The 26,182-nt window shown below is 38.1% G+C and overlaps 1 protein-coding gene across 4 annotated transcripts in view; it reads left to right on the forward strand.

The window, feature by feature from the left end:
- The window catches only part of OLFM3 (olfactomedin 3), a 224,726-nt gene that overhangs the window by 176,612 nt on the left and 21,932 nt on the right, over nt 1–26,182 (forward strand). For 2 of the 4 annotated variants that reach the window (XM_061411033.1, XM_061411032.1), the window contains exons 2-4: nt 2,775–2,921; nt 12,347–12,502; nt 17,151–17,370. In XM_061411033.1, the coding sequence (XP_061267017.1) occupies nt 2,775–2,921; nt 12,347–12,502; nt 17,151–17,370 (523 nt within the window). The remainder of the gene's footprint in view (nt 1–2,774; nt 2,922–12,346; nt 12,503–17,150; nt 17,371–26,182) is intronic. The other 2 variants (XM_061411035.1, XM_061411034.1) reach the window with 1 other exon arrangement.

Raw genomic sequence — 26,182 nt, forward strand, 5'->3', positions numbered from 1 at the left:
TCCAACTCTCACATCCATACATGACCACAGGAAAAACCATAGCCTTGACTAGACGAACCTTTGTTGGCAAAGTAATGTCTCTGCTTTTGAATATGCTATCTAGGTTGGTCATAACTTTCCTTCCAAGGAGTAAGTGTCTTTTAATTTCATGGCTGCAGTCACCATCTGTAGTGATTTTGGAGCCCAGAAAAATAAAGTCTGACACTGTTTCCACTGTTTCCCCATTTATTTCCCATGAAGTGATGGGACCGGATGCCATGATCTTCATTTTCTGAATGCTGAACTTTAAGCCAACTTTTTCACTCTCCTCTTTCACTTTCATCAAGAGGCTTTTGAGTTTCTCTTCACTTTCTGCCATAAGGGTGGTGTCATCTGCATATCTGAGGTTATTGATATTTCTCCCGGCAATCTCGATTCCAGTTTGTGTTTCTTCCAGTCCAGCGTTTCTCATGGTGTACTCTGCATATAAGTTAAATAAACAGGGTGACAATATACAGCCTTGACGAACTCCTTTTCCTATTTGGAACCAGTCTGTTGTTCCATGTCTAGTTCTAACTGTTGCTTCCTGACCTGCATACAAATTTCTCACGAGGCAGGTCAGGTGGTCTGGTATTCCCGTCTCTTGAAGAATTTTCCACAGTTATTGTGACCCACACAGTCAAAGGCTTTGGCATAGTCAATAAAGCAGAAATAGATGTTTTTCTGGAACTCTCTTGCTTTTTCCATGATCCAGCGGATGTTGGCAATTTGATCTCTGGTTCCTCTGCCTTTTCTAAAACCAGCTTGAACATCAGGAAGTTCACGGTTCACATATTGCTGAAGCCTGGGCCACTGCTGAGTTTTCCAAATTTGTTGGCATATTGAGTGCAGCACTTTCACAGCATCATCTTTCAGGATTTGGAATAGCTCAACTGGAATTCCATCACCTCCACTAGCTTTGTTCGTAGTGATGCTTTCTAAGGCCCACTTGACTTCACATTCCAGGATGTCTGGCTCTAGGTCAGTGATCATACCATCGTGATTATCTGGGTGGTGAAGATCTTTTTTGTACAGTTCTTCTGTGTATTCTTGCCATCTCTTTTTAATATCTTCTGCTTCTGTTAGGTCCATACCATTTCTGTCCTTTATTGAGCTCATCTTTGCATGAAATGTTCCTTTGGTATCTCTGATTTTCTTGAAGAGATCCCTAGTCTTTCCCATTCTGTTGTTTTCCTCTATTTCTTTGCATTGATCACTGAAGAAGGCTTTCTTATCTCTTCTTGCTATTCTTTGGAACTCTGCATTCAGATGTTTATATATTTCCTTTTCTCCTTTGCTTTTCATTTCTCTTCTTTTCACAGCTATTTGTAAGGCCTCCCCAGACAGCCATTTTGCTTTTTTGCATTTCTTATTTTTTGCCTCATTCCATAGTTCATCAGGCACTCTATCTATCAGATGCTCAGTTGTGTCCAAGTCTTTGAGACCCCCAAGGACTATAGCCTGCCACAGTCCTCTGTCCATGGGATTTTCCTGGCAAGAATACTGGAGTGGATTGCTATTTCCTCCTCCAGAGGACATTCCTGACCGAGGGACTGAACCCATGTCTCCCATGTCCCTTGCATTGTAGGTGGATTCTTTACCACTAAGCCACCAGGGAAACCATAAAGTGAAACTGAAACTCTCTCAGTCATGTCCGACTCTTTGCCAACCCATGGACTAGACAGTCCATAGAATTTTCCAGGCAAGAATACTAGTGTGTGCGGCCATTTCCTTCTCCAAAGGATCTTCCCAACTCAGGGATCGAACCCAGGTCTCCTGCATTGCAAGTGGGTTCTTTACCAGCTTAGCCACCAGGGAATCCCAAGGGGAAACCATAAGGGCTGAATAATTGAAGGTTTATTAGGGAGGTATTTCAAATAGAACAAAATGAGTAAAATATACAAAGGTGTGAATCTAGGTGGGCATGCTTTCAGGACACACCAAGACCAATTTGGATGGGAAAAAGTTTCTTATAGGAAGATACAGGGGGTAAAACTAGAAACATAAATAGGAGGCAGACTGCAATAGAATAGAAACATCATTTTGAGATAAGCTTCTAGGGAGGCAGGTGATAAGTGCATAAAAGTAATCTGGGAAGATCAATATTGCCAGAGTAATTTGGCCTCTGCCAAAATACTGTCTTTAACTCCTCTGAGACTCTATATCCTTTGCGAAACAATGTTGGTCTAATTACTTTTACCCTATGTTCTCAGGTGATACCTTTCCAGCTTTATTAATAATTGACCCTTCAATACATAGGAAGCTCTCTGGGAGAGAATTTTGCTTCAGAAGATTACACATGAACAATAATCATAAAAAATATATATATACTACTAATTACCATTTGTGTTGAAAAAGACAAACTAACAGATCTTATGCAGAAAGACTGGTGATATGTGACTAAGTATTTAGCAGATACTTCTAAAGTTGCATTAAAATGTCCAAATATGACAGAAAGCATTAGGGAGTGGTGTAGGATAAACAATCAATAATATACAGTCAAAATCAATAATATGGAACCAAAAGAAAAAGGTGGAGTCTCCTTCTGTCCATTGAAAAGGAAGTTGTAAGTGAATGAACATGTGCTGCCTACTTGAATTGTTCAATCTCGTTTTTAACTTAGAGAAAAACTATTTAAGAGAAAACTATTTAGAGAAAAACTGTAAAAATAAAAAGATACTTTGCCTAAAATTATGCAAACTCATGCTCTCTTTAACTCTCTGTGTGTTTTGTATGTTTGCTATTGGTTTCCTCAGACTCAGATTAGTCCCAAAGAAGGGTGGCAGGTATATAGCTCAGCACAGGATCCTGATGGACGATGCATTTGCACAGTGGTTGCTCCAGAACAAAACCTGTGTTCCCGGGATGCCAAAAGCAGGCAGCTTCGCCAGCTGCTGGAAAAGGTAGGTGTCCTCTATCCCCTGTGAATATTCTTACTGAAATCTACCATTCTTTGTAAAGGAAATATGGGAAAGCAGGTTAGCGTAAGGAGGAGTCTTTCAATTTTTCCCCCTTCTCAAATAAATGTTTTACCCCCTTGAAAGCAGTACCTCAAGATTCCTGCCCTACTGTTCTATTTATGACTTTTACTGTTTCCAATCTTGCTCTAAGACTAATTTCCATCATATTTCTCAATATCCAATTGATCTCCCCTTAAGAAAAAAAACAGTACAAAGCCTTATTCCTGTGTCAGAAATTTAGCCTCAGCTGTCAAGATCACACTAAACTCATTGAGCTCATACTTTTGGATCTCATTAACAACCTTGCAAGGAAGTAAAAATAATGGCATACAATATGCAAGCTATCTGGACAGATAATGAATAATTCTAAGTATTTATCATCATCCTCTAAGTCATTCCTTTGAACATTAAGTTCTTCAATTTCATTCAAGAGCATTCTCTCCCTATAATTTACTTAAGCTGGATCCATAACAATCAAATGCAGAATGCCCTTGATTTATTCTCTTTCACAGATGAAAGTCATCTCATGAAAGGTTATTTATGTTTAGTTTAGGGACAAAAGAAAAAAAACAGTGAATGGTTCTTTCAATTTTTCTCATTCAGACTTTCACTGTGTCAGTCCCTGAATATAGTTGGACAGCCGGAGTGGCCAGACTCATGGAAGGATGACAACATATTTGAACTTTAAATACCCTTGGGGATAATAAGATAAATTAGGTAGTATGTGTTTTCAGAGGATATCATGCTCAACAATTCACTCTGTGTAATATCATTTCCATGATCATCTACACAATTATGGCACAAAATAGGAAGCTTTAACAGAAAATAGAGAAACTAGAAAATGAAAGCATTGAATCTGTTAATACAGACATTCTTATTTTATGGAATTTAAGCTGCAGTAACTCTCTTCCACTGCCACATAAATAAAATAACTTTCCTCAGTGCACATTATTTGAAAGTGTTTTGATGCCCTAAGATTTTAAGAAGATTTTTTTTCATATTTTCATACAGAGATTAGTCTTTCTGATGCCCTTATCCTCAGAGTTATCATCATCTATTTGCTCTTTTCTTAAGACTGTTTTTAAACAAGATCCAGTCTTCCCTGTTCCTTGAAAATCTGTCTCCCAGACAAGAGCAAATTTAATTGTCATTCAAGTTAATGACTCCAGCTATCAACTGTTAGAAATCATGACATATGAACTATGGTTATTCTTGTGTATTGTTTTCCAATCTAGATTTTCTTTATATCTCTGAAAAAAATTGAAACATGCAGTTTAGTATTGTTTGGTTACTAAGGAAATTAATTAGGCTGGTAAAAAGATTTAATCTTTTAAGTCCAATTTTGCTTTTCTATTAGTTTGTATTTCTTCTCAGATTACTTTCTGCTCCAATCTTCTTTTCTACACACAAAAAATATCTTCTTTCTACAAGTTTGATGAGAAAACATTTTCTTAGACATGACTGTCTTATTTGTATTACTATTTTAAGTATATTATTGCATGCTATGCTAAGTCACTTCAGTCGTGTCTGACTCTGTGTGACCCCATAGACGGCAGCCCACCAGGCTCCCCGTCCCTGGGATTCTCCAGGCAAGAACACTGGAACGGGCTGCCATTTCCTTCTCCAATGTATGAAAGTGAAAGTGAAGTTGCTCAGTGGTGACCGACTCCTAGCGACCCCATGGACTGCAGCCCACCAGGCTCCTCCGTCCATGGGATTTTCCAGGCAAGAGTACTGGAGTGGGGTGCCATTGCCTTCTCCGATATTATTGCATACACACATCTAAAAATAGACATTTACTCAAAAATCAGTTGAAAAATTAAAATAAACTGGGAAAGTCAGGAAGTAGATAATACTCTCTACATGTCCAGAGTGGAATGTATTCCAGAGCTATAATAAAACCTAAAATTTGTGAAGGACGAATGAGGCAAGAAGAGTACAACTAAAGGTAACCAATTGAAAGCAATCACTGAAATTTATATGACCACACCATTCAATAGGCAATTTGTTTAGTTTTAAAGAAATTCTAGAAAATTACATCTTTAAAAATTCAATACTTAAATGACAAAAGACAAAATTTATTAACAGTATCTTCAGTTCAGTTCAATTCAGTCACTCAGTCGTGTCCGACTCTTTGCGACCCCATGAATTGCAGCACGCCAGGCCTCCCTCTCCATCACCAACTCCCGGAGTTCACTCAGATTCAGCCAGTCCCTTGCTGACTTCTCTGAAAATGTGAAATGGTCAGTGGCTCAGTCACTTCTTTGTGACACTTTGCGATCCCAAGGACTATAGCCTACCAGGCTCCTCTGTCCATGGGATTCTCCAGGCAAGAATACTACAGTGTTGCCATTTCTTTCTCCAGGGGATCTTCCCATCCCAGGGATGAAAACTGGGTCTCCCGCATTGCAGGCAAATTCTTTACTATCTGAGCCACCAGGGAAGCCCCTATTGACTTCATAGCTTTACAAATATCCAAGGTACCAGACAGCAAATAGAAGCCTGACCATTAAGTAGCCCATTTCACTATTAACCAAAGGATTGATTTAATCATATAAGGGAATACTCATAATAAGAATAATATTAATAACAATAGTTCCCATCTATTATATTTGTATCTGCTCCATTCCAATTTCATAGCAGGCAGATGTCCTTCGAAGTTTACATAAAAGGAAAATGGTGCTTTTTGAGGCTAAAAACCTTATCATTGCCACTCAATCAGTAGACTGTGAATCCACACCAGATCAATTTTGCATTTTCTAACACCATGCCAGCGTCATTCAAAATGCCACTTATGGTACCCACAATTATTTAATACAAGCTCTGTAAAATATTTTAAACAAGTACATTTATACTTCTAAATATTAGAAAGATTACAATTGGTTTTACAATACATCAGGCCTTAGTGTGTCCCAGCTAAAATCTTTTACCTAAAAAAAGTTTGTCTGTCAGCTATTTAGCTTCTCTGTACGTACCTCCATTGTCTAGGTCAATATTGCCTAAAATGTGATTTTTGGAAGAGGAAGCTGGTGACATCCTTCCAATAAAATAATTTTAAACAACAGTACATGATACATCACTCTTGAAGATTTCCATCACAGAGTTTAATATTAAAGGATCCGTGGAGACCTACAGTAATGAAATACCTGTTTAGTTGTGTTAACCCCAATGCTATCCAAGCATACTGAAATGTAGGGCTTTATTATTAATTTTTTAAGTAGCCTCTGCATTAGTCATGGCCTCTCTGGTGGCTCAGACAGTAAAAAATCTGCCTGCAAAGCGGAAGACCCAGCTTTGATTCCTGGATCAGGAAAATCCCCTGGAGAAGGGAATGGCAACCATTCCAGTATTCTTGCCTGGAGAATTCCATGTACAGAGGGGCCTGGCCAGCTACGGTCCATGGGGTCTGCAAAGAGTTGGACGCTAATTATAAATGGGGGTGAAAATCTAAGTTAATTTGTGTTTAAGTTTAGAAAGGACTCAGATATTTCCTTTATCCTAATTAACAGGATAAATAAAGAATTAAAAAAAAAAAAAAAACTATGAATGAAGGGGGACAATAAGCTTGCCACACGGTGGAGAGAGACATGAGTAGGCAGCTGAATGGAAGAACATCAGTGATAAGCAGACTAACAGAGGAGGAAGTCTCCTTCCCACAAGTGTAATGCTGGTGAGGGTCCAGTCTCCAGTCTCAGCAAGAAACTGATTCTCAGTGGGTCTCCATGACCAGTGGGAAAGTAAATGGTCTGAGGTACAGCCATCAGGAAGAGCAAAAGGCAGCCCAGAACCATCCTTCCCAACTAGACTATTCCATCTCTAGTCACACCCCAAAGGTAGTTCTTATAATTATATATGATTATTCAATATTGAAGGTCACAATTAAGTCTCAGCAAAAATTCTCTCAGTACATTTTCCCATAACACAAATAAAGTTGAAAATTAACTTCATAGGGTAACTTAGAGGCAAAATAAAAGAGAGGGTGTTTTAACTATCCATAATATCTCACTTGTCTATCAATTTCTAACTCTGTGTGCTGTGCTTAGTTACTCAGTCAGGTCCGACTCTTTCCGGCCCCATGGTCTATAGCCCACCAGACTTCTCTGTCCACAGGGATTCTCCAGAAAGGAATACTGGAGTGGGTTGCCGTGCCCTCCTCCAGGGGATCTTCCTTAACTCTGTGGACTCTACCAAAGTACACAGAAATCCTAGGAGAATATTGGCCATGCAAATGATGACTGTCTTCATAGACAAATACCGCATTTAAATGTGTCAAGTGTTTCTTTAACACAAATGGCTTTTCCTCTTTCATGCTTAACCATAAGGGAGCTGAAAATTATTTTGAAAGCACTGCATTTATCTAAGATGCAGTCACCAGGCTTTCATTGTTGCCTCCGTAATTTTGGGCTGAATCAAAGATTTTTTTAAACAAAGCTTTCTGAATGTAGGAATGATAGTAAATTAAGAAATATTTCAGAGCCATGTAATACTATAGCCTAACCAATGACAGGAGAAAGACATATTTCTTAAAATATTAACTTGTTACCTTTTACTGCTACTGAAAGCCAAAGATAATTTTCAGTTCTGTTCAGTCGCTCAGTCGTATCCTACTCCTTGCAACACCATGGACAGCAGCATGCTAGGCTTCCCTATCCATTACCAACACCCAGCCACCACATGGTCTATGTCTCCTTCTCCTCCTGCCTTCAATCTTTCCCAGCATCAGGGACCTTTCAAATGAGTCACCTCTTCACATCAGGTGGCCAAAGTATTGGAGTTTCAGCTTCAACATCAGTCCTTCCAATGAACACCCAGGACTGATCTGCTTTAGGATGGACTGGTTGGATCTCCTTGCAGTCCAAAGGACTCTCAAAAGTCTTCTCCAACACCACAGTTCAAAAGCATCAATTCTTCAGTGCTCAGCTTTCCTTATAGTCCAACTCCCACATCCATACATGACCACTGGAAAAACCATAGCCTTGACTAAACGGACCTTTGTTAGCAAAGTAATGTCTCTGCTTTTTAATATGCTGTCTAGGTTGGTCATAACTTTTCTTCCAAGGAGGAAGCATCTTTTAATTTCATGACTGCAATCACCATCTGCAGTCATTTTGAAGCCCCCCAAAAATAAAGTCTGCCACTATTTCCACTGTTTCTCCATCTATTTGCCATGAAGTGATGGGACCAGATGCCATGATCTTCATTTTCTGAATGTTGAGCTTTATACCAACTTTTTCACAGTCCTCTTTCACTTTCATCAAAAAACTCTTTAGTTCCTCTTCACTTTCTGCCATAAGGGTGGTGTCATCTGCATATCTGAGATTACTGATATTTTGCCTGGCAATCTTGATTCCAGCTTTTGCTTCTTCCAGCCCAGCGTTTCTCATGATGTACTCTGCATAGAAGTTAAATAGGCAGGGTGACAATATACAGCCTTGATGTACTCCTTTTCCTATTTGGAACCAGTCTGTTCTTCCATGTCCAGTTCTAACTGTTGCTTCCTGACCTGCATACAGGTTTCTCAAAAGGAAGGTCAGGTGGTCTGGTATTCCCATCTCTTGAAGAATTTTCCACAGTTTGTGGTGATCCACACAAAGGCTTTGGTATAATCAATAAAGCAGACATAGATGTTTTTATGGAACTCTCTTGCTTTTTTGATGATCCAGTGGATGTTGGCAATTTGATCTATGGTTCCTCTGCCTTTTTAAAACCAGCTTGAACATCTGGAAGTTCATGGTTCACTTATTGCTGAAGCCTGACTTGGAGAATTTTGAGCATTATTTTATTAGTGTGTGAGATGAGTGCAACTGTGCAGTAGTTTGAGCATTTCTTGGCATTGCCTTTGGGATCGGAATGAAAACTGACCTTTTCCAGTTCTGTGGCCACTGCTAAGTTTTCCAAATTTGCCGGCATATTGAGGGCAGCACTTTCACAGCATCAAATTTTAGGATTTGAAAGACCTCAAATGGAATTCCATCGCCTCCACTAGCTTTGTTCATAGTGATGCTTCCTAAGGCCCACTTGACTTCATATTCCAGGATATCTGGTTATAGGTGAGTGATCACATCATCATGATTATCTGGGTCATGAAGATCTGTTTTGTACAGTTCTTCTGTGTATTCTTGCCACTTCTTCTTAATATCTTCTGCTTCTCTTAGTTCTATACCATTTCTGTCCTTTATTGAGCCCATCTTAGCATGAAATATTCCCTTGGTATCTCTAGTTTTCTTGAAGAGATCTCTAGTCTTTCCCATTCAATTGTTTTCCTCTATTTCTTTGCACTGATCACTGAGGAAGGCTTTCTTATCTCTCCTTGCTATTCTTTGGAACTCTGCATTCAAATGGGTATATCTTTCCTTTTCTCCTTTGAGTTTTACTTCTCTTTCACAGCTATTTGTAAGGCCTCCCCAGACAGCCATTTTGCTTTTTTGCATTTCTTTTCCATGGGGATGGTCTTGCTCCCTGTCTCTTGTACAATGTCATGAACCTCTGTCCATAGTTCACCAGGCACTCTGTCTATCAGATCTAGTCCCTTAAATCTATTTCTTACTTCCACTGTATAATCATTAGGGTTTTGATTTAGGGCATACCTAAATTTTCTAGTGGTTTTCCCGACTTTCTCCAATTTAAGTCTGAATTTGGCAATAAGGAGTTCATGATCTGAGCCACAGTCAGCTCCCGGTCTTGTTTTTGCTGACTGCATAGGCTTTCTCCATCTTCAGCTGCAAAGAATATAATCAATCTGATTTCGGTGTTGACCATCTGGTGATGTCCATGTGTACAGTGTTCTCTTGTGTTGTTGGAACAGGGTGTTTGCTATGACCAGTGTGTTCTCTTGGCAAAACTCTATTAGTCTTTGCCCTGCTTCAGTGTGTATTCCAAGGCCAAATTTGCCTGTTACTCCAGGTGTTTCTTGACTTCCTACTTTTGCATTCCAGTCCCCTATAATGAAAAGGACATCTTTTTTTGGGTGTTGGTTCTAGAAGGTCTTATAGGTCTTCATAGAACTATTCAATTTCAGCTTCTTCAGCATTACTGGTTGGGGCATAGACTTGGATTACCATGATATTGAATGGTTTGCCTTGGAAATGAACAGAGATCATTCTGTCATTTTTGAGATTGCATCCAAGTACTGCATTTCAGACTCTTTTGTTGACTATGATGGCTACTCCATTTCTTCTAAGAGATTCTTACTCATAGTAGTAGACATAATGGTCATCTGAGTTAAATTCACCCATTCCAGTCCATTTTAGTTCTCTGATTCCTAAAACGTCATCGTTCACTCTTATCATCTTCTGTTTGACCACTTCGAATTTGTCCTGATTCATGGACCTAAATTCCATGTTCCTATGCAATATTGCTCTTTACAGCATCAGACCTTGCTTCCATCACCAGTCACATCCACAACTGGGTGTTGTTTTTGCTTTGGCTCCCTCTCTTCATTCTCTGGAGTTATTTCTCCTCTGATCTCCAGTAGCATATTATGCACCTAACGACCTAGGGAGTTCATCTTTCAGTGTCCTATCTTTTTTGCCTTTTCATACTGTTCATGGGGTTCTCAAGGCAAAAATACTGAAGTGGTTTGCCATTCCCTTGTCTAGTGTGCTACATTTTGTCAGAACTCTCCACCATGACCCATCTGTTTTGGGTGGCCCTACGTGGCATGGCTCACAGTTTCATGGAGTTAGACAAGTCTGTGGTAATTTTACCCAATAGATAAAAATAAGATAATTTTACCCAGTAGATATTTATTGAGCAATTATTCCATCCCTGGTTCTGTGTAAGGTCTCGTGAGTAAAAGGTATGAATAAGACAGAGCATCTAACCTCATGGAATTTACAGAAGGACAGCCACTTTTGTGCTTCCCATTCACACACAATTCACAATTAGGTTAATATAAGTGAGATTGTAGTATGTCTTGAAAGACAAGATTTGTAAAGGACAGGACTATCCATTAAGACAGCTGAAAGAGAAACAGAAAAATATGACCTCTGGGGAAAAAATAGTGGAGGAACTGAGGCAAGCCAAAGCAGAAGAATTCACTACCTTTTCTGAATAGTCTAGATCTGAGGGATGTATTGACAATGGGCTCTTTAAAACTAGCTGGTCCACTAAGCTCTGTGACTTTACCTGATGACAGAAATTTGTCTCTGAACAAATCATCCCTTTCTTATTTGTAATTCACAAGTTTCACAATGAAAATAAGTTTTTATGTGTTATATAAATAATACATGTTTATTTTAAAACATATGGAATAACAGATAAAAATATATTAAATGAAGCAAGTTGAAAATGAAAGTCACTCAGCTGTGTCTGACTCTGTGACCACATGAACTATAGAGTCCATGGAATTCTCCTGGCCAGAATACTGGAGTGGGTAGCTGTTCCCTTCTCCAGGAGATCTTCCCAACCCAGGGATTGAACCCAGGGTGTCCCGAATTGCAGGCAGATTCTTAACCAGATGAGCTACCAGGGAAGCCCAAATGAAGCAAAACTCACCTGGAATCTCACCATTTTTGACCATGCTTTCATGTATTCATTTATGTAAGTAAAAATATAATTCTATGCAGATGGATTTCTATATAATAATTACCAGGGACATCTTTCTGCAATATTTATTTTGTTACTTCTCTTCTCACCCATATCTCACCACCCACCAGGAAAATAATATCAACCACCTAATATGTACTCTTATAATCCTTCCATATCTTGATGCACATCATTTAAAATTTTTCATTTTGTATTGGGGAATAGCAAATTTATAATGTTGTGACAGTTAAAGGTGAACAGCAAAGGGATTTCCAGGTCTTTTCAATAGTACCCTCTCCAAGTTAGGAGGTGTCCCAGCCCTACTACCATTCGTCTTGCTCAATTCAGCCTCACCCCTGGGAGTATAGCACATGCAGCCTGAAGTGACTGTACTGGAATAAATGCATTCTAGATCTGTTGGACACTTCACTACCCCCAAAATTGCTCTGCATCCTAGACTTTGAGGATGTCAGATTTAGTACTGATAGAAAGAACTTATCTTAACATTTAACAGATTGAGCCATCATAAGCTTACTAAGCCCTGGAATGAATATTCTTTTTTTTTTAATTTATTATTATGATATATCAAATTCTTATTTATATTTAGTCATTTCTAATGCTAGAATGTTCATTTTATTATTTCCTGCCTAGCAGTAATTTTCTTTTGCTACATTATTGGAATGTTTCGTATGAAGAATTGCCTTCTGAAAGTATATCCTGTGGAAATGTAATTATGGACTCGGCACTGACAGTTTTATTAGTGGGAAAAACTGATTTTTTTTTTTTTGCATATACCTCAGTAGTATAGACAATAATGTACAGCCAGTGTTCTTGTTTAACAGGTTCAGAATATGTCCCAATCTATTGAAGTCTTAAACTTGAGAACTCAAAGAGATTTCCAATACGTCCTAAAAATGGAAACACAAATGAAAGGGCTGAAAGCCAAGTTTCGGCAGATTGAAGATGACCGGAAGACACTAATGACCAAGCATTTTCAAGTAGGTGTGACTTCAGCTGTCTTATTAATACAAATAAGACACTGAGTACAACGGACAGCCACCATGACACTCAGCTAGAAATAACTGTTCATCGGCCCATATGCATAAGGTTCAAGACTCAATGGGGACATCAATCATCTCTCCACTGAAACTGACCATTAGCTGGTTGGAATGCATAGAAAACTTACTCTAAAAACAGCCTCACCCTCCTTGAGCTAGATGGATATTGTGGATAGATTTAAAGGCATTTCAATGTGTATGCCAATGGGAAATATAGGAAAATCAATAACTAAATTTGTCAAAGACTTTATGATGATTTTATGCCTTGCTAATATGAGGAGAAATATAGAGAATATAAATTATTAAAAGAAGCAATAACACCACCATTATTAACCGCACATAGAAGAGGGTTGGTTTCACTATTTACAAATAAAGTTTTTTTTTTTTCATGTTTTAAGCCATTATTGAGTATCTAGAAACACTGAAAATGGAGAAATGGTGCTTTTGAGCACACTATGTGACACTGTCATAGACTGAAATAAAATCTGACCATGATAATGCCATTTGATCTTCTATGAAAAAGACACAGTCTGCCTGACAAAGGCACAGGACATAGTTTATAAAACAGACTAAGATTTTACAAACATAATAGCCTCTGCTTTCCCTGCCAATTAGGAAGTAAGATTCGTTGCTAAGGCTGAGGGAATGGTCCTGAATTCAAGTTCTTGGTCAAACATCAGAAGTTATTTTCACACATAACTGTGATTGGCAGGGAGATAGGGTCACAAAATAGGATCTCTGGATGACACAGTATAATATGGCAGAAATTATCATTGTTTTGTCATTTCCTTCATTGCTGCTCAGGAGCCTGAATAGAGAGCCAGTTTTAAAGTTTTATCAGAAAGATACAAAAGAAGGACAAGAGGGTAAGAAAGTTCAGGGTACTGATGAGAGAGGGGACTAACGTGATGAATCTTGAGGTTAAAGAGAGAAGCAAGCAAAGCCAGAAGGTTAAGAAATTATAACAAATCAGAGCAAGGCCTAGAAGATAAAAATAAATTGAAAGATTACTGTGAATGAGACAATAAGCAAACTTAGAAGGACAGAGAATTTATGGAGAAATGGTAAACACAGAAGGATATAAGGTTGACAAGCAAACAAATTAATTTTAACCAATATTTATTGAGCACATAGTGTGCACAAAACAGTGTTGGGCCCTCTGCTGGGTATATAACACATAGACTCTCTTCTGTGAAAGAGACCTAACAAACTGGTCACACTGACAGTAAAAAGAGGCATAAACATTACTTGACAGCACAAAGGGAGAAGTGATTAATTTTGTTTAGACAACTTCACGGGAAGGGTTATCAAAAATCTTTTCAGGGAAAGATTTACCAATAATCAAGAAAATGGTTTTAGACTAGTGCTCACTTTCTTCCCCAGAAAATATTAAATCACACAGGAGAGCAAGAAAACCAAAAGATTTTCTATGTCAATTTTCAATATTCAAGATTAGGGTATACAGCAATACAGTGAGCCTGATGCTGGAGCCATCAACCAAGTAAGAAATGACAAGCTGGCACTTAGAGTGCCTAGGGAGCATTCCCAGAAAGGAAGAGGGACAGAAGGAGAGGAGCTCGGAGTTTCTGGCTCAAAGTGAAAATCATTCAAAGTTAGATGGACAACATAGAACTCATGCCAAAGAACTGCTTGCAGGACCAGGGCTGGCAGAGTTGGTGACACATGATGATGTATGTGCATCTATGGGAACTTTAGGGAGAAGATAGGAGACAAAGAAACAAAAAGATACAAGGCTGGGAGAAAAAATAAAAGAGAGAGAAAACTGCCTATTCTGTAAGTGTGTCTAGCAGCAGACAAGTTGCTGATAAGAAAACTTAATTTTCAGGCGGCATCATAGGACATAATGATTTTGATTTTCCTAGTTCATGTAATCCATGTATATACTGAACTTGTATGTCAAAATTCATGTAGCAATAATGATAATAGCATCATTTTTTCTGAAGAATTACATGTATTCAACATATAGTTTCAATAACTTTAAATATATTATATATTAACTACTTTAATCCTCACAAAAATCCTGTAAGGTAGACACTATGCTTATTCCCATCATTCAGATGAAGAAACTCATGTACAAAGAAATCATGCAACTCATCTAGGATCGTATATCTAATATGTATCAGAACTACAAAGTCCAACTCCTAAGTTAAACCTCTTTAAACCAATGCTACATTGCCTCTCCAACTAAACCATAGTTCTCTGAATTAAATATAATAATAATAATTAAATGCTCAATATATACTTGCTGAATGTGTTTATTCACCAAGTCCTACCACGAGTCAGATTTTGCTCTAGCTGCTGAGCTGCCATATTTGAGAAGAAGAAATGGCATATTCCAAAAGTAAGTTTACCATTTAATACATTTACCTTGGAAGAAAATCCTCCTCTAGCACACCATCTTCAACTTGCCAAAAAATCTAAGTATGTTGTATCTTCCATATCCTTTATGATTAAAAAAAAAAAACTTGTCTCAATATCATACTTGAGACTGTCTTCTTCTATGAAGAGATCTTGGTTGGGTAAGACAGTCTAGCTATACTCTTTGCTATAAAAGCAATGTAGTAGAATGTGAAATTCAAGAAAGGATTATTAAGCACACAGATCTGTGTTACTCTACTTTCATATTTGAAGTATTTGATACATACATTAGTTAGACTTTCCATTGCTCTCTGACAATTGCCCTGAGTTAGAACTGACTGCCAATAATTGAATTATAAATTTTTGAAAAGATTCCAAAATTTATATACATATAAACTGGTAACTCAGATGGTAAAGAATCTGCCTGTAGTGCAGGAGATATAGGTTCGATCCCTGGGTCAGAAAGATCCCCTGGAGAAGGGAATAGCAACCCACCCCAGTATTCTTGCCTGGAGAATTCCACGGACAAGAAGACTGATGAGCTACAGCCTATGGGGCCATAAAGAGTCAGACATGGGCGAGTGACTGACACTTTTACCCATATCTATATATAGATTTTAGCTTAGGGGAAATAAAATGCCACCAAAAATGTCATCTGAATTGCTCTCTTTTCAATATACCCATAAGTAGAATGTAAAACTCATCACTGTAACAGTTGTTATAATGTGCAGTAAATGGTACTATCAGAACTCTTCTCATTAAAATTCTAATGAAGCAATTGTGTCTTCCTTTAGGGATAGCACAAAATGCTCAAACTAAGAAGTTTATTTCAAAATGAGACACTAAAATGAGCAAAGCTCTGCAACTCTGCCTTTTGACTGTGATATTTATTAATGTTTCTCATCATTAAGACCCTCTGCTCCCTCCCACTCAACATGGACATACAGATAAACGCTGAGAATTCCAGTCTTACAGAACACATGGAAATTTCCCCACAAGATACAGAAGCCCATAAATCAGGGTGGCAATGGGAGCTCTTGTTATTTTAACACATTGACAGTAATAACATCTTCTAAACGTAATTGTAAAATGCAATTTTCAGCTCCTTAAATTAGTTAGCATACAGCATGGTTTCTGACAACACCTATGGATTATTCTCAAATGATCATAGCAGTAACAGCTCTTCCACAAATGAGAAAATTTGTAATAAATTTACAACTGAATCAAACTCATGGAATATTTTTACTGGGTACCACCATCAACTTAAAGGAAAGGAAAAAAAACGTGACATGGCCAGAAACTCATTCCTAAAATAAGAATGAGGGAAAAACTGCATTGGCAAAGTATACTTCTTGTTCTCTAGACAAAAATCAGTGTTTCCATTTCAAAAAACTCTATGCTCATTTATTACATAAATCATAACCACCTTAGTCCTTGAAAGAGTTAATTCACTACACTGGTAAGCAACTCTGCCCTACATAAAGAGCTCTAAATTACCTATGCTAAGGCAAATGAAGTCAGAGTATAAGTAATAATTCAAAACAGTAAACAGCAACATACATTTCTTTGAGCTTTGCAAAGCTTTGCATGATTTTTTTTATACTTGATGAACTTACATTCCTAATGATGCTGTGCTAAGAAGGATATTAAAAAGAGGGAGGAGTAGAAGGGAGGAATGGAACAAGCCTAAAATTGGAAAAACTCTGTTAGTGTAAAGCTCTTCCAGGGTTCAAAATTTTCAATAAATACCCTTATATTATTGATAATTAGTTAATGGGTAAGTAGACTTGGCTAAACAGGGTATTTGACCTATTTATAATAATTCATATTTAGAAGATGGACCATACTGATATTTCCTGACTAAATAATGCATTGTTCACTTTATAAAAAGTCACCAGAAAGCAATATTTTACATAAACCCCTAACTGCTACCATAGGAAGTTCTGTCATTATGATAAGGATCAGTTCGTTGCATAGAAAATCATCTAACCATTTAAAGAGATGTTCTTGTACTGAATCGTGAGATAAGTGGATTTACTACTAATGATCATGTGGCCACTTACATGCTCCTGAAATACCCAATTTCAATAAAAAAATCAGTAAGGCATTATGAATCTTTTTTAATAATCTTCCTGTAGCATCATGACGAAGAATGTAGCTGCTTGATCTGGTTAAGTGACTCTCAGAAACAACTGGCTGCTTTTCACAGGAGCTGAAAGAGAAGATGGACGAGCTCCTGCCTTTGATTCCTGTGCTAGAACAGTACAAAACAGATGCCAAGTTAATCACCCAATTCAAGGAGGAAATCCGGAATCTGTCTGCTGTCCTCACGGGAATTCAGGAGGAGATCGGTGCCTATGACTATGAGGAGCTACATCAAAGGGTGCTCAGCTTGGAAACCAGACTTCGTGACTGCATGAAGAAGCTAAGTGAGTAGAGCAATTCCGTTTGTCCAGCTTGTGTTTTTAAGTAGTGTCAATGAAAACTGCTCTCTTGCATTTTGCAAATAGTCATGAACTCCTAATTATAGGGCAACTAGTGCCTGCTTTCTAAGTGTAAAGCAAGTGTTCCTTAAAGGCTTAAGCATTCCTGGTCATTATGATTAATGGCTGCCTGACTTTCAGAGCACCCTGTGACTGTTTGATCACTTGAAATAAAGAGGTCTGACAGACACAGCAATTCTATCAGCTACACTATGAAAATAATAAGTTTTGTTTCAGACAGAGAGGATAGGTGATGATCAATCACTGCTTGGGAAGAGGGAAGCCATTTCTGGTAGTGGAGCAAGTTAGAGACTGGGGAAAAGGATATTGCCCTGGGAACAAATGTGAAACAGCCATGTTAAAGGAAACGACAACCATTCCTCTACCATGCAGAGCTGCCATCACATGATCTGATCCACTCAAGAAATAAAAAGGAGGCACCTACTCAAATGCATATTTGCTCTACAAGGGGCCAAGCATTTGACTTGAGTCATGGACTCGAATTCTTAACTACTAAAATATGTGGTTCAACCTGGTCTGAGTTTACAAACTTTTCTGTTGCATGCATAAGCTAATTACTCAATTGAAGTCATCAGGAGGCTAGTTTGTAACTTATATGAAATAAATAAGGGTCTACGAATTGAATAAGGAGGGGTTGTAAGTCCATTTAGAAATAATGTTTTAGTTGTTGATGTGATATGATAGGATTTGGAAGGGGGGTGCTCAATAACCATAGAAAGTGTTCTCTCAAGGAAAAGAAAAACTTTTCTAGAATATGAAATAAACTGGGAAGAGGACTGAAGAATTTGAAAACAAGAATTTCTAGTAAAAAAACATTCAGAGAATAAATATAAATACTTAAAATGTGGATGACTTACAAGAATATTTTAAAGACTACTTATTTTACAGATGCAATCCAAATGATAAAAACAGCTGAATTGCAAAATGTTGCATTCAGTAATCACAATCTCAAAATAAAGTGGGGAATAACCACATGGGAGGCCCTACAGCAGTCATCTCAGGATTTCCAAGAGAATCCAAAAAAATTAATCAGAAGGCAGTAACATAAACCCCCAAGGGTAAACACATGTGCAATAACCCTCAGTTCCTATTTCTCATCATGCAAAGTCCATACTTTTTCACCTAAGGTCATGACTTGAGTAGATTCCACTACTTGCTCTTCTCCACCCACTGTCCACATTATTGCCAAAGAGACTTTTTAAAATATAAATCTGAAATGATTTTCCTCTATTTAAAATCTCCTATGCTTCCCTTATGCCCTAGGATACAGTTGCTCCTAGGGCATGAGGCTTAGGATGCCCTTCATGTGTGGTCCTCCCTACATCCTCATTGCTCCTGCTGCAGCTAAGTCACTTCAGTAATGTCCAACTCTTTGTGACCCCATGGACTGCAGCCCACCAGACTCCTCTGTCTATGTGATTCTCCAGGCAAGAATACTGGAGTGGGCTGCCATTTCCTTCTCCAGGGGATCTTCCCGACCCAGGGATCAAACCCATGATTCTTAACATCTCCTGCACTGGCAGGTGAGTTCTTTACCACTAGTACCAGCTGGGAAGCCCACATCCTCACTTCAGGTCCTGTCTTTTCTCCCCTTACACACTACGTCCCAGTTTCACACGCGGTCTACACTCTAACCATAGGACCGTATTGAGGCTTGGTTTGTCCCTTTTCCTGAAACACTCTCTCCTCTGTTTATCTTTTCTTTATCAATAAATACACTTTCACTTGCCACAGGTGACAAAGTCTTATTCATTTTGCAGGTCTCAATTTAAATGTTATGCCTCACCAGAATCTTCACAGCCCTCCCCCCGTACCCTCTGCATTCCTGCTAGGTGCTCTCAAATCTTGATATCTCATCAATGATTGGACTTTCCATGTTTCATTATCATTTTGTGTGTAACTGGATGACTCTTTTGTTAGAGTTTTGTTCCACAAGAATAAGTACAGTGTCTATGATATTCACTCTAAGTACTGTATCTCTCAGTGCCTAAAAATCTTATTAAATTAGTAAAGTTTGCTGAATAAATTAATTCTATAAGCAGTCCTATAACAATTTCTAAACTTTCAACAGAGTAAATATTAGGTATTTCAAAAACTAACAGAATAATCTCTTTTACTTACAAAAAAAAATTATCTCCTTCAGCCACATATTTGTGTCAAGATGGCATAGGACTAAGCAAGGGAAAAGTCATTTAATACAACACTTAAAAACTCCTTTATATGGTTTGCTTTTATAGTTCAAACTGTGGAGTTTACTGCAAATGGAAAATAGGTAAACATTACTGACATAAATTCTGCTGTTATATTTTATTCTTTTTTTAATCAAGAAATAATTTAGTTCTATGTACAGACTGATTTTATAGCTTGCTAAATGATGTCTGCACCAAACAAGAAAAAAATCCCAAATAAAGAATTGTTTGAGGGCTCTCAATATCTAAGTTACTTTAGTGGTTCAAAGAAGTATTAAAATGCATATTTCAGTTCAGTTCAGTTGCTCAGTTGTGTCCGATTCTTTGCAAACCCATGAATTGCAGCACGCCAGGCCTCCCTGTCCATCACCAACTCCCAGAGTTCACTCAGACTCATGTCCATTGAGTCGGTGATGCCATCCAGCCATCTCATCCTCTGTTGTCCCCTTCTCCTCCTGCCCTCAATCCCTCCCAGCATCAGAGTCTTTTCCAATGAGTCAACTCTTCACATGAGGAAACTCCAAAGTATTGGAGTTTCAGCTTCAGCATCCAAAGAACACCCAGGACTGATCTCCTTCAGAATGGACTGGTTGGATTTCCTTGCAGTCCAAGGGACTCTCAAGAGTCTTCTCCAACACCACAGTTCAAAGGCATCAATTCTTCAGCGCTCAGTTTTCTTCACAATCCAACTCTCACATCCATACATGACCATTGGAAAAACCGTAGCCTTGACTAGACGGACTTTTGTTGGCAAAGTAATGTCTCTGCTTTTGAATATGCTATCTAGGTTGGTCGTAACTTTCCTTCCAAGGAGTAAGTATCTTTTAATTTCATGGCTGCAGTCACCATCTGCAGTGATCTTGGAGCCCAAAAAAATAAAGTCTGACACTGTTTCCCCATCTATTTCCCATGAAGTGATGGGACCAGATGCCATGATCTTAGTTTTCTGAATGTTGAGCTTTAAGCCAACTTTTTCACTCTCCTCTTTCATTTTCATCATGAGGCTTTTTAGTTTCTCTTCACTTTCTGCCATAAGGGTGGTGTTAGCCCATAAAACATCTGGGTAAAGATTTTCTGTAAATGACAGTACATAGGACTGGTCTATGTAGGGCTTCAGTTTGATGTGGAAGAGGTCCATTTGTTGTTAGTGAACCATTAAAGACCTTGTATATCAATTCGCTCTGTCATTCCTACCATTTTACAATAAACCCAAGCCACTGGTTTTGTATGCTAAGTCCAGGCACCTACTTAGCACAAATGGATTCTACTAAAACAAAGACAAGCAACAGAAACGCTCTACACCTAGTCATCACCTTGGAGTGTGCCAAGTTATGTTTTTGAAGGAATAACACAGAAAACTCTTGGGATTTGCTATTTAGAAGTGAACTTTACTTCTGACATATAGGGCTTCCCTTGTAGCTCACTCAGTAAAGAATCTGCCTGCAGTGCAGGAAACCCAGGTTCGATCCCTGGGTTGGGAAGATCCCCTGGAGAAGGAAATGGTAAGCCACTCTAGTATCCTTGCCTGGAAAGTCTCATGGATAGAGGAGTCTGGTGGGCTGCAGCCCATGGGGTCACAAAGAGTCTGGCATGACTGAGTGACTAACAATTACTTACTCACTTACTTTTGACATATACTCTCTCTAAGTTTGCTTAGCTGGAAAAAAATGTCTACTACAGTTAGGTAATTCTACACTCATCTCAGCTCTTTCACAATGCTGTTTGTTTTTTCCAATCCACATATAACTTCTGACACAGAATGTCCCCCAATATTAAAAATTATATTTGGGACAAAAAGGGTTAATCTATGCAGACACAAATTCAACATATTTCTCCTTACTGAAACATGGATAATGTCTCTATGGTGTCCTTAGGCCTCAGGACTGCAATCAGCAATATATATCAAAGACTCATTTTATTAATTTTCCACCATGGACCACAAGTTTGAAAGAATGTGTCAAATAAATTGTATTAATTAGTTAACATGTTTTTGGTAACTACAACAAAAAGTTTATTGAACCAAAACTGTATCTAGGTAATGAAGAACAAGTAAAACAACCTGAAAACATGCTATTCTATTTTTATTTTACCTAATCAAAAATATACAACCTAGCAACAATATAGATATCAGTTCAGTTCAGTCACTCAGTCATGTCCAACTCTGCGACCCCATGGACTGCAGCACACCAGGCCTCCCTGTCCATCACCCACTCCCTAAGTTTACTCAAACTCATGTCCATTGAGTCAGTGATGCCATCCAGCCATCTCATCCTCTGTCACCCCCTTCTCCCCCTGCCTTCAATCTTTCCCAGCATGAAGGTCTTTTCAAATGAGTCAGCTTTTCACATTAGGTGGCCAAAATATTGGAGTTTGAGCTTCAGCATCAGTCCTTCCAATGAATATTCAGGACTGATTTCCTTTAGGATGGACTGGTTGGAGCACCTTGCAGTCCAAGGGACTCTCAAGAGTCTTCTCCAACACCACAGTTCAAAAGCATCAATTCTTCCACGCTCAGCTTTCTTTGTAGTCCAACTCTCACATCCATACATGACTACTGGAAAAACCATAGCCTTGACTAGACAGACCTTTGTTGGCAAAGTAATGTCTCTGCTTTTGAATATGCTGTCCAGGTTGGTCATAACTTTTCTTCCAAGGAGTAAGCGTCTTTTAATTTCATGGCTGCAGTCACCATCTGTGGTCATTTTGGAGCCCAAAAAATAAAGTCTGCCACTGTTTCCACTGTTTCCCCATCTATTTCCCATGAAGTGATGAGACTGAATGTCATGATCTTTGTTTTCTGAATGTTGAACTTTAAGCCAACTTTTTGTCTTTCTTCTTTCACTTTCATCAAGAGGCTCTTTAGTTCTTTTTCACTTTCTGCCATAAGAGTGGTGCCATCTGCGTATCTGAGGTTATTAATATTTCCCCAGCAATCTTGATTCCAGCTTATGCTTCATCCAGCCCAGCAAATATAGATATCAAATAGCAATAACATTAGTATTTACTTTTTTATTTAATGAGATGAATGCTCTTTGATTAATTGATATGACCTTACAAAATACTGAAAATAGTTCTCACATCACAAGTACTTCACTTTAGATTATCGGTAACCCTCAGATTCCTATTCACTTAACAAAGAGGCCAGTGCCACAACCAGTGATTCTAACTCATTTATTTGCCCCAAGAATGGTTTGGAACATTTGGGTACTTTTCTCCATCACACCATGTTTATGCCAATTCATCAAAACCATTTACTGAGACTCTCTGAGCAAAGAGGTTTGCTATTGGCTTAATTACAATATAGAAAACATCTCCAGGTAGAGAGAGACAGCCCTGACACTGTGAGAGTCACACTGGTTCTTGAAAAAATAAGTGAATCTTCACATTTTTTCATTAGAAAAAGAATTTCTCCAATTTCAATGGAAGTACTTGGTTAGGTACATATATTTACATCAAAAAATACATACATATATAACTTTGTGTGACACCAAGTTATAATTTGAGTAACACTTTACTTAGTTTTTATAATCCCTGAAAATTTGTACAGATTGGACCAACTTATCTCTGTGAACACTTCTAGCTGCCTACCCAGCAGTATCTCATAAAGAAGTGCCTGAATATCAAAATATTAGAACATACAGACTCAGAAAATAGATGTTAAATAAAATTAGGACCATTCACAGTAATGTAGAGGGAAAAAAAAAACAAACATATCAGGAGTTCAATGTTCCAAAAAGGTCTAAAATCCAGCTACTATGCTGCTCAGATGTAGAGTGGGATATTGAATAATTATGATATCAGCAATATAGTAACAGGAGCAAGAAGGCTTATCCATCAGTGACATCTTTGTTCTTCACAAAAGCCTCAACATACAACAGGCAATTAGTAGAGTGTAAAAATGGACTGGGGAAAGAAAATAAAACTTCAACTATGAGGAATACATTTCCACTCACCTTTGCAGCTGATTTGTTTTTAGGGAAAATGTCAGTGTACATCACACGAATTTTAAGAAACTAAAAAATAAACTAGTGTCATTGCCTGCAAAGTTTAACTTAATAAGGTCATGAGAAGGAGTCATAAGACACTGAGATCACTAGGGCACCATTCAGCTTATTTCTTCTAGGGAATTAAAGTTTTAGAGAAAATAAAAATTAGAAGAAAAAAAAAAGCTTCAACAGCAATGCACCCTAGTGGCCTGAATAAGGTACAGTAATGCTGTTTCCTAAGTACTTAATTTTCTCCTGTGAGGGACTGAATAAGTCCCCTGTGCTTAATTAAATCATATCACATTCCAAGGCATGCAAACTATAATTATATGCCTGTGAGAATCTAACTGGAAAAGCACAGTTAATGCTCTTGTACAACCCCTGAGATCACCAATAGAAATCTAATGTAGATTATAATCAGGCTTTCTGACTTTCCAGCCCTTTACACTCCTCTCCCACTTCCTTATGTTAGTTCTATTTTAGGGCAATGGTTTGGTGCCATCTAGTGAAATATAAGACACACCCTTCTATTACAGGAACAGTTCTGAGCCTTGATGTTTAACAGAAGTAACAGCATTAGAAACTTGAAATTGTAAGTAATTTCAACTTGGGTTACAATCTTTATCATGTTTATGCCAAATTAGTTGTAAAAGAAAAACCAAATTGTGACAATAATCTTATTTGTACATTCAATAAATATTTATTAACTCTCCAGTGTGCATTGGCACTTAACCAGGTATTTGGGGATACAAAGATGAGTAGCAGGCAGTGCCCTTCTACTGCCAAGAAGCTTGCATTATTGTGGGGAATAAGCACATAGGCAGACAACTGCAGCAATGCTGAGAGCCTACTGCTTGACAGACACTGCCAGCTTTTTTATGTATGTTAGTCATAACTGCTGCAGCAACTGTGGGTCGGGTATTATTACTAGCAATTTATGGAACAGATACTCAGCTTAAATTTGCCAAAAGTACATGTTGGAGGCAGCAACTCTAATCCCAAATCCTTCTGAGTTCAAAGACTGAGATTTCTTTCTCACACATGGTATCTTTTGTTGGGTACATAGTAACAGAGCCACAGTGGGCTTCCCTTGTGGCTCAGCTGGTAAAGAATCCGTCTGCATTGCAGGAGATCTGGGTTCAATCCCTGGGTTGGGAAGATCCCCTGGAGAATGGAAAGGCTACCCACTCCCGTATTCTGGCCTGAAGAATTCCATGGACTGTATAGCCTATGGGGTCTCAAAGAGTTGGACACAAATGAGCAACTTTCACTTTCACTTTCATTTCTTTGTTACTAAAGTGAAAGTGAAAGTTGCTCATTTGTGTCCAACTCTTTGAGACCCCATAGGCTATACAGTCCATGGAATTCTCCAGGCCAGAATACGTGTACACCCGTGGCGAATGCATGTTGATGTATGGCAAAACCAATACAATATTGTAAAGTAAAAAAATAAATTAATAAATTAAAAAAAACAAAAACAACAAAAAAAGAACCCAATTGCTGTAGAAAGACGTCAGAGTCATTTTTGATTCTTCCCTGAACTTCACTCACACACAATTACCACATCTTTACCTCTCGCTCATGGATTTCTCAAAGCCACCTCTTTACATCCACACTTCCACCACCCTAATCAAGAACACCATTCATCACCTCTCAGATGGAATACTGCAAAGACCTCCGAAGGACTCCCCTTACCTGAAGTCATTCCTGCTCCACCACAATAGGTATTTATACTCTTTTTGAAATGCAAATCTAATTATAGCACACCATGTTTAAGTGATTTTCCTTTAAAATTAAATCTAAATAGCTGTTCATGGTTTATTTCGATGACATGGATTCTGCCTCACTCTGCCTTTTCTCTCCAATTCTCATCATGCACTCACTCTAATCCTTTCAATTTCTCAATCTTGCATGCTTCTTCCCCTCCTGGACTCTGAATTTCCTCTCCACCTTACTTATCCAAATTCAAAGCTTGCTTTTTAATTTTAGACCAGATACCAACTTTTCTATGGAGACTTCTCTGATTGCTCCTTAACATGGCTGAATTCCCTTAGCATAGTCTCCCACATGCCCCCACCCCTCTTCCCCATGGCTTTTCAGATATTTTACACAAAATTCCCATTTGCTTTTCTTTAATCTTTACTACGTTATGGAGTTATCCCTGCACTGAGAAGTCAGGGATCATCTGTGTCTTGTTTCAGTTGAATCTATATAGAATATGATAAAATATCTGAAACATAATAGGTAAAAATTAGTGTCTATAGGGTCTCTGAGAGCAAATACTATTTTTAAAATAAAAAGCTTTATGTTGCTTTCAAGAAATAAATCAGTGTACATCAACTGTAAAATAACTATCTTTTGGGGAAAAAAGACAACAAAAACACAACCTTTTTTTAGTCTTGGTTTTTGTTGCCATCTGTTGTTTTAAGAGCAATGCAGTATTTCATTCAGAATACCTTATATTTTGCTCTACTTACCACTTAAAGCAATAGACAGTAAAAATCTCAGTGAAAGGAAGAATTAACAGAAAAGTCAAACTGTGTGCCTGGGATTTAACTTGGA

This window comes from Bos javanicus, chromosome 3 (genome assembly GCF_032452875.1).
Source record: "Bos javanicus breed banteng chromosome 3, ARS-OSU_banteng_1.0, whole genome shotgun sequence".
In the NCBI taxonomy this organism is placed as follows: domain Eukaryota; kingdom Metazoa; phylum Chordata; class Mammalia; order Artiodactyla; family Bovidae; genus Bos; species Bos javanicus.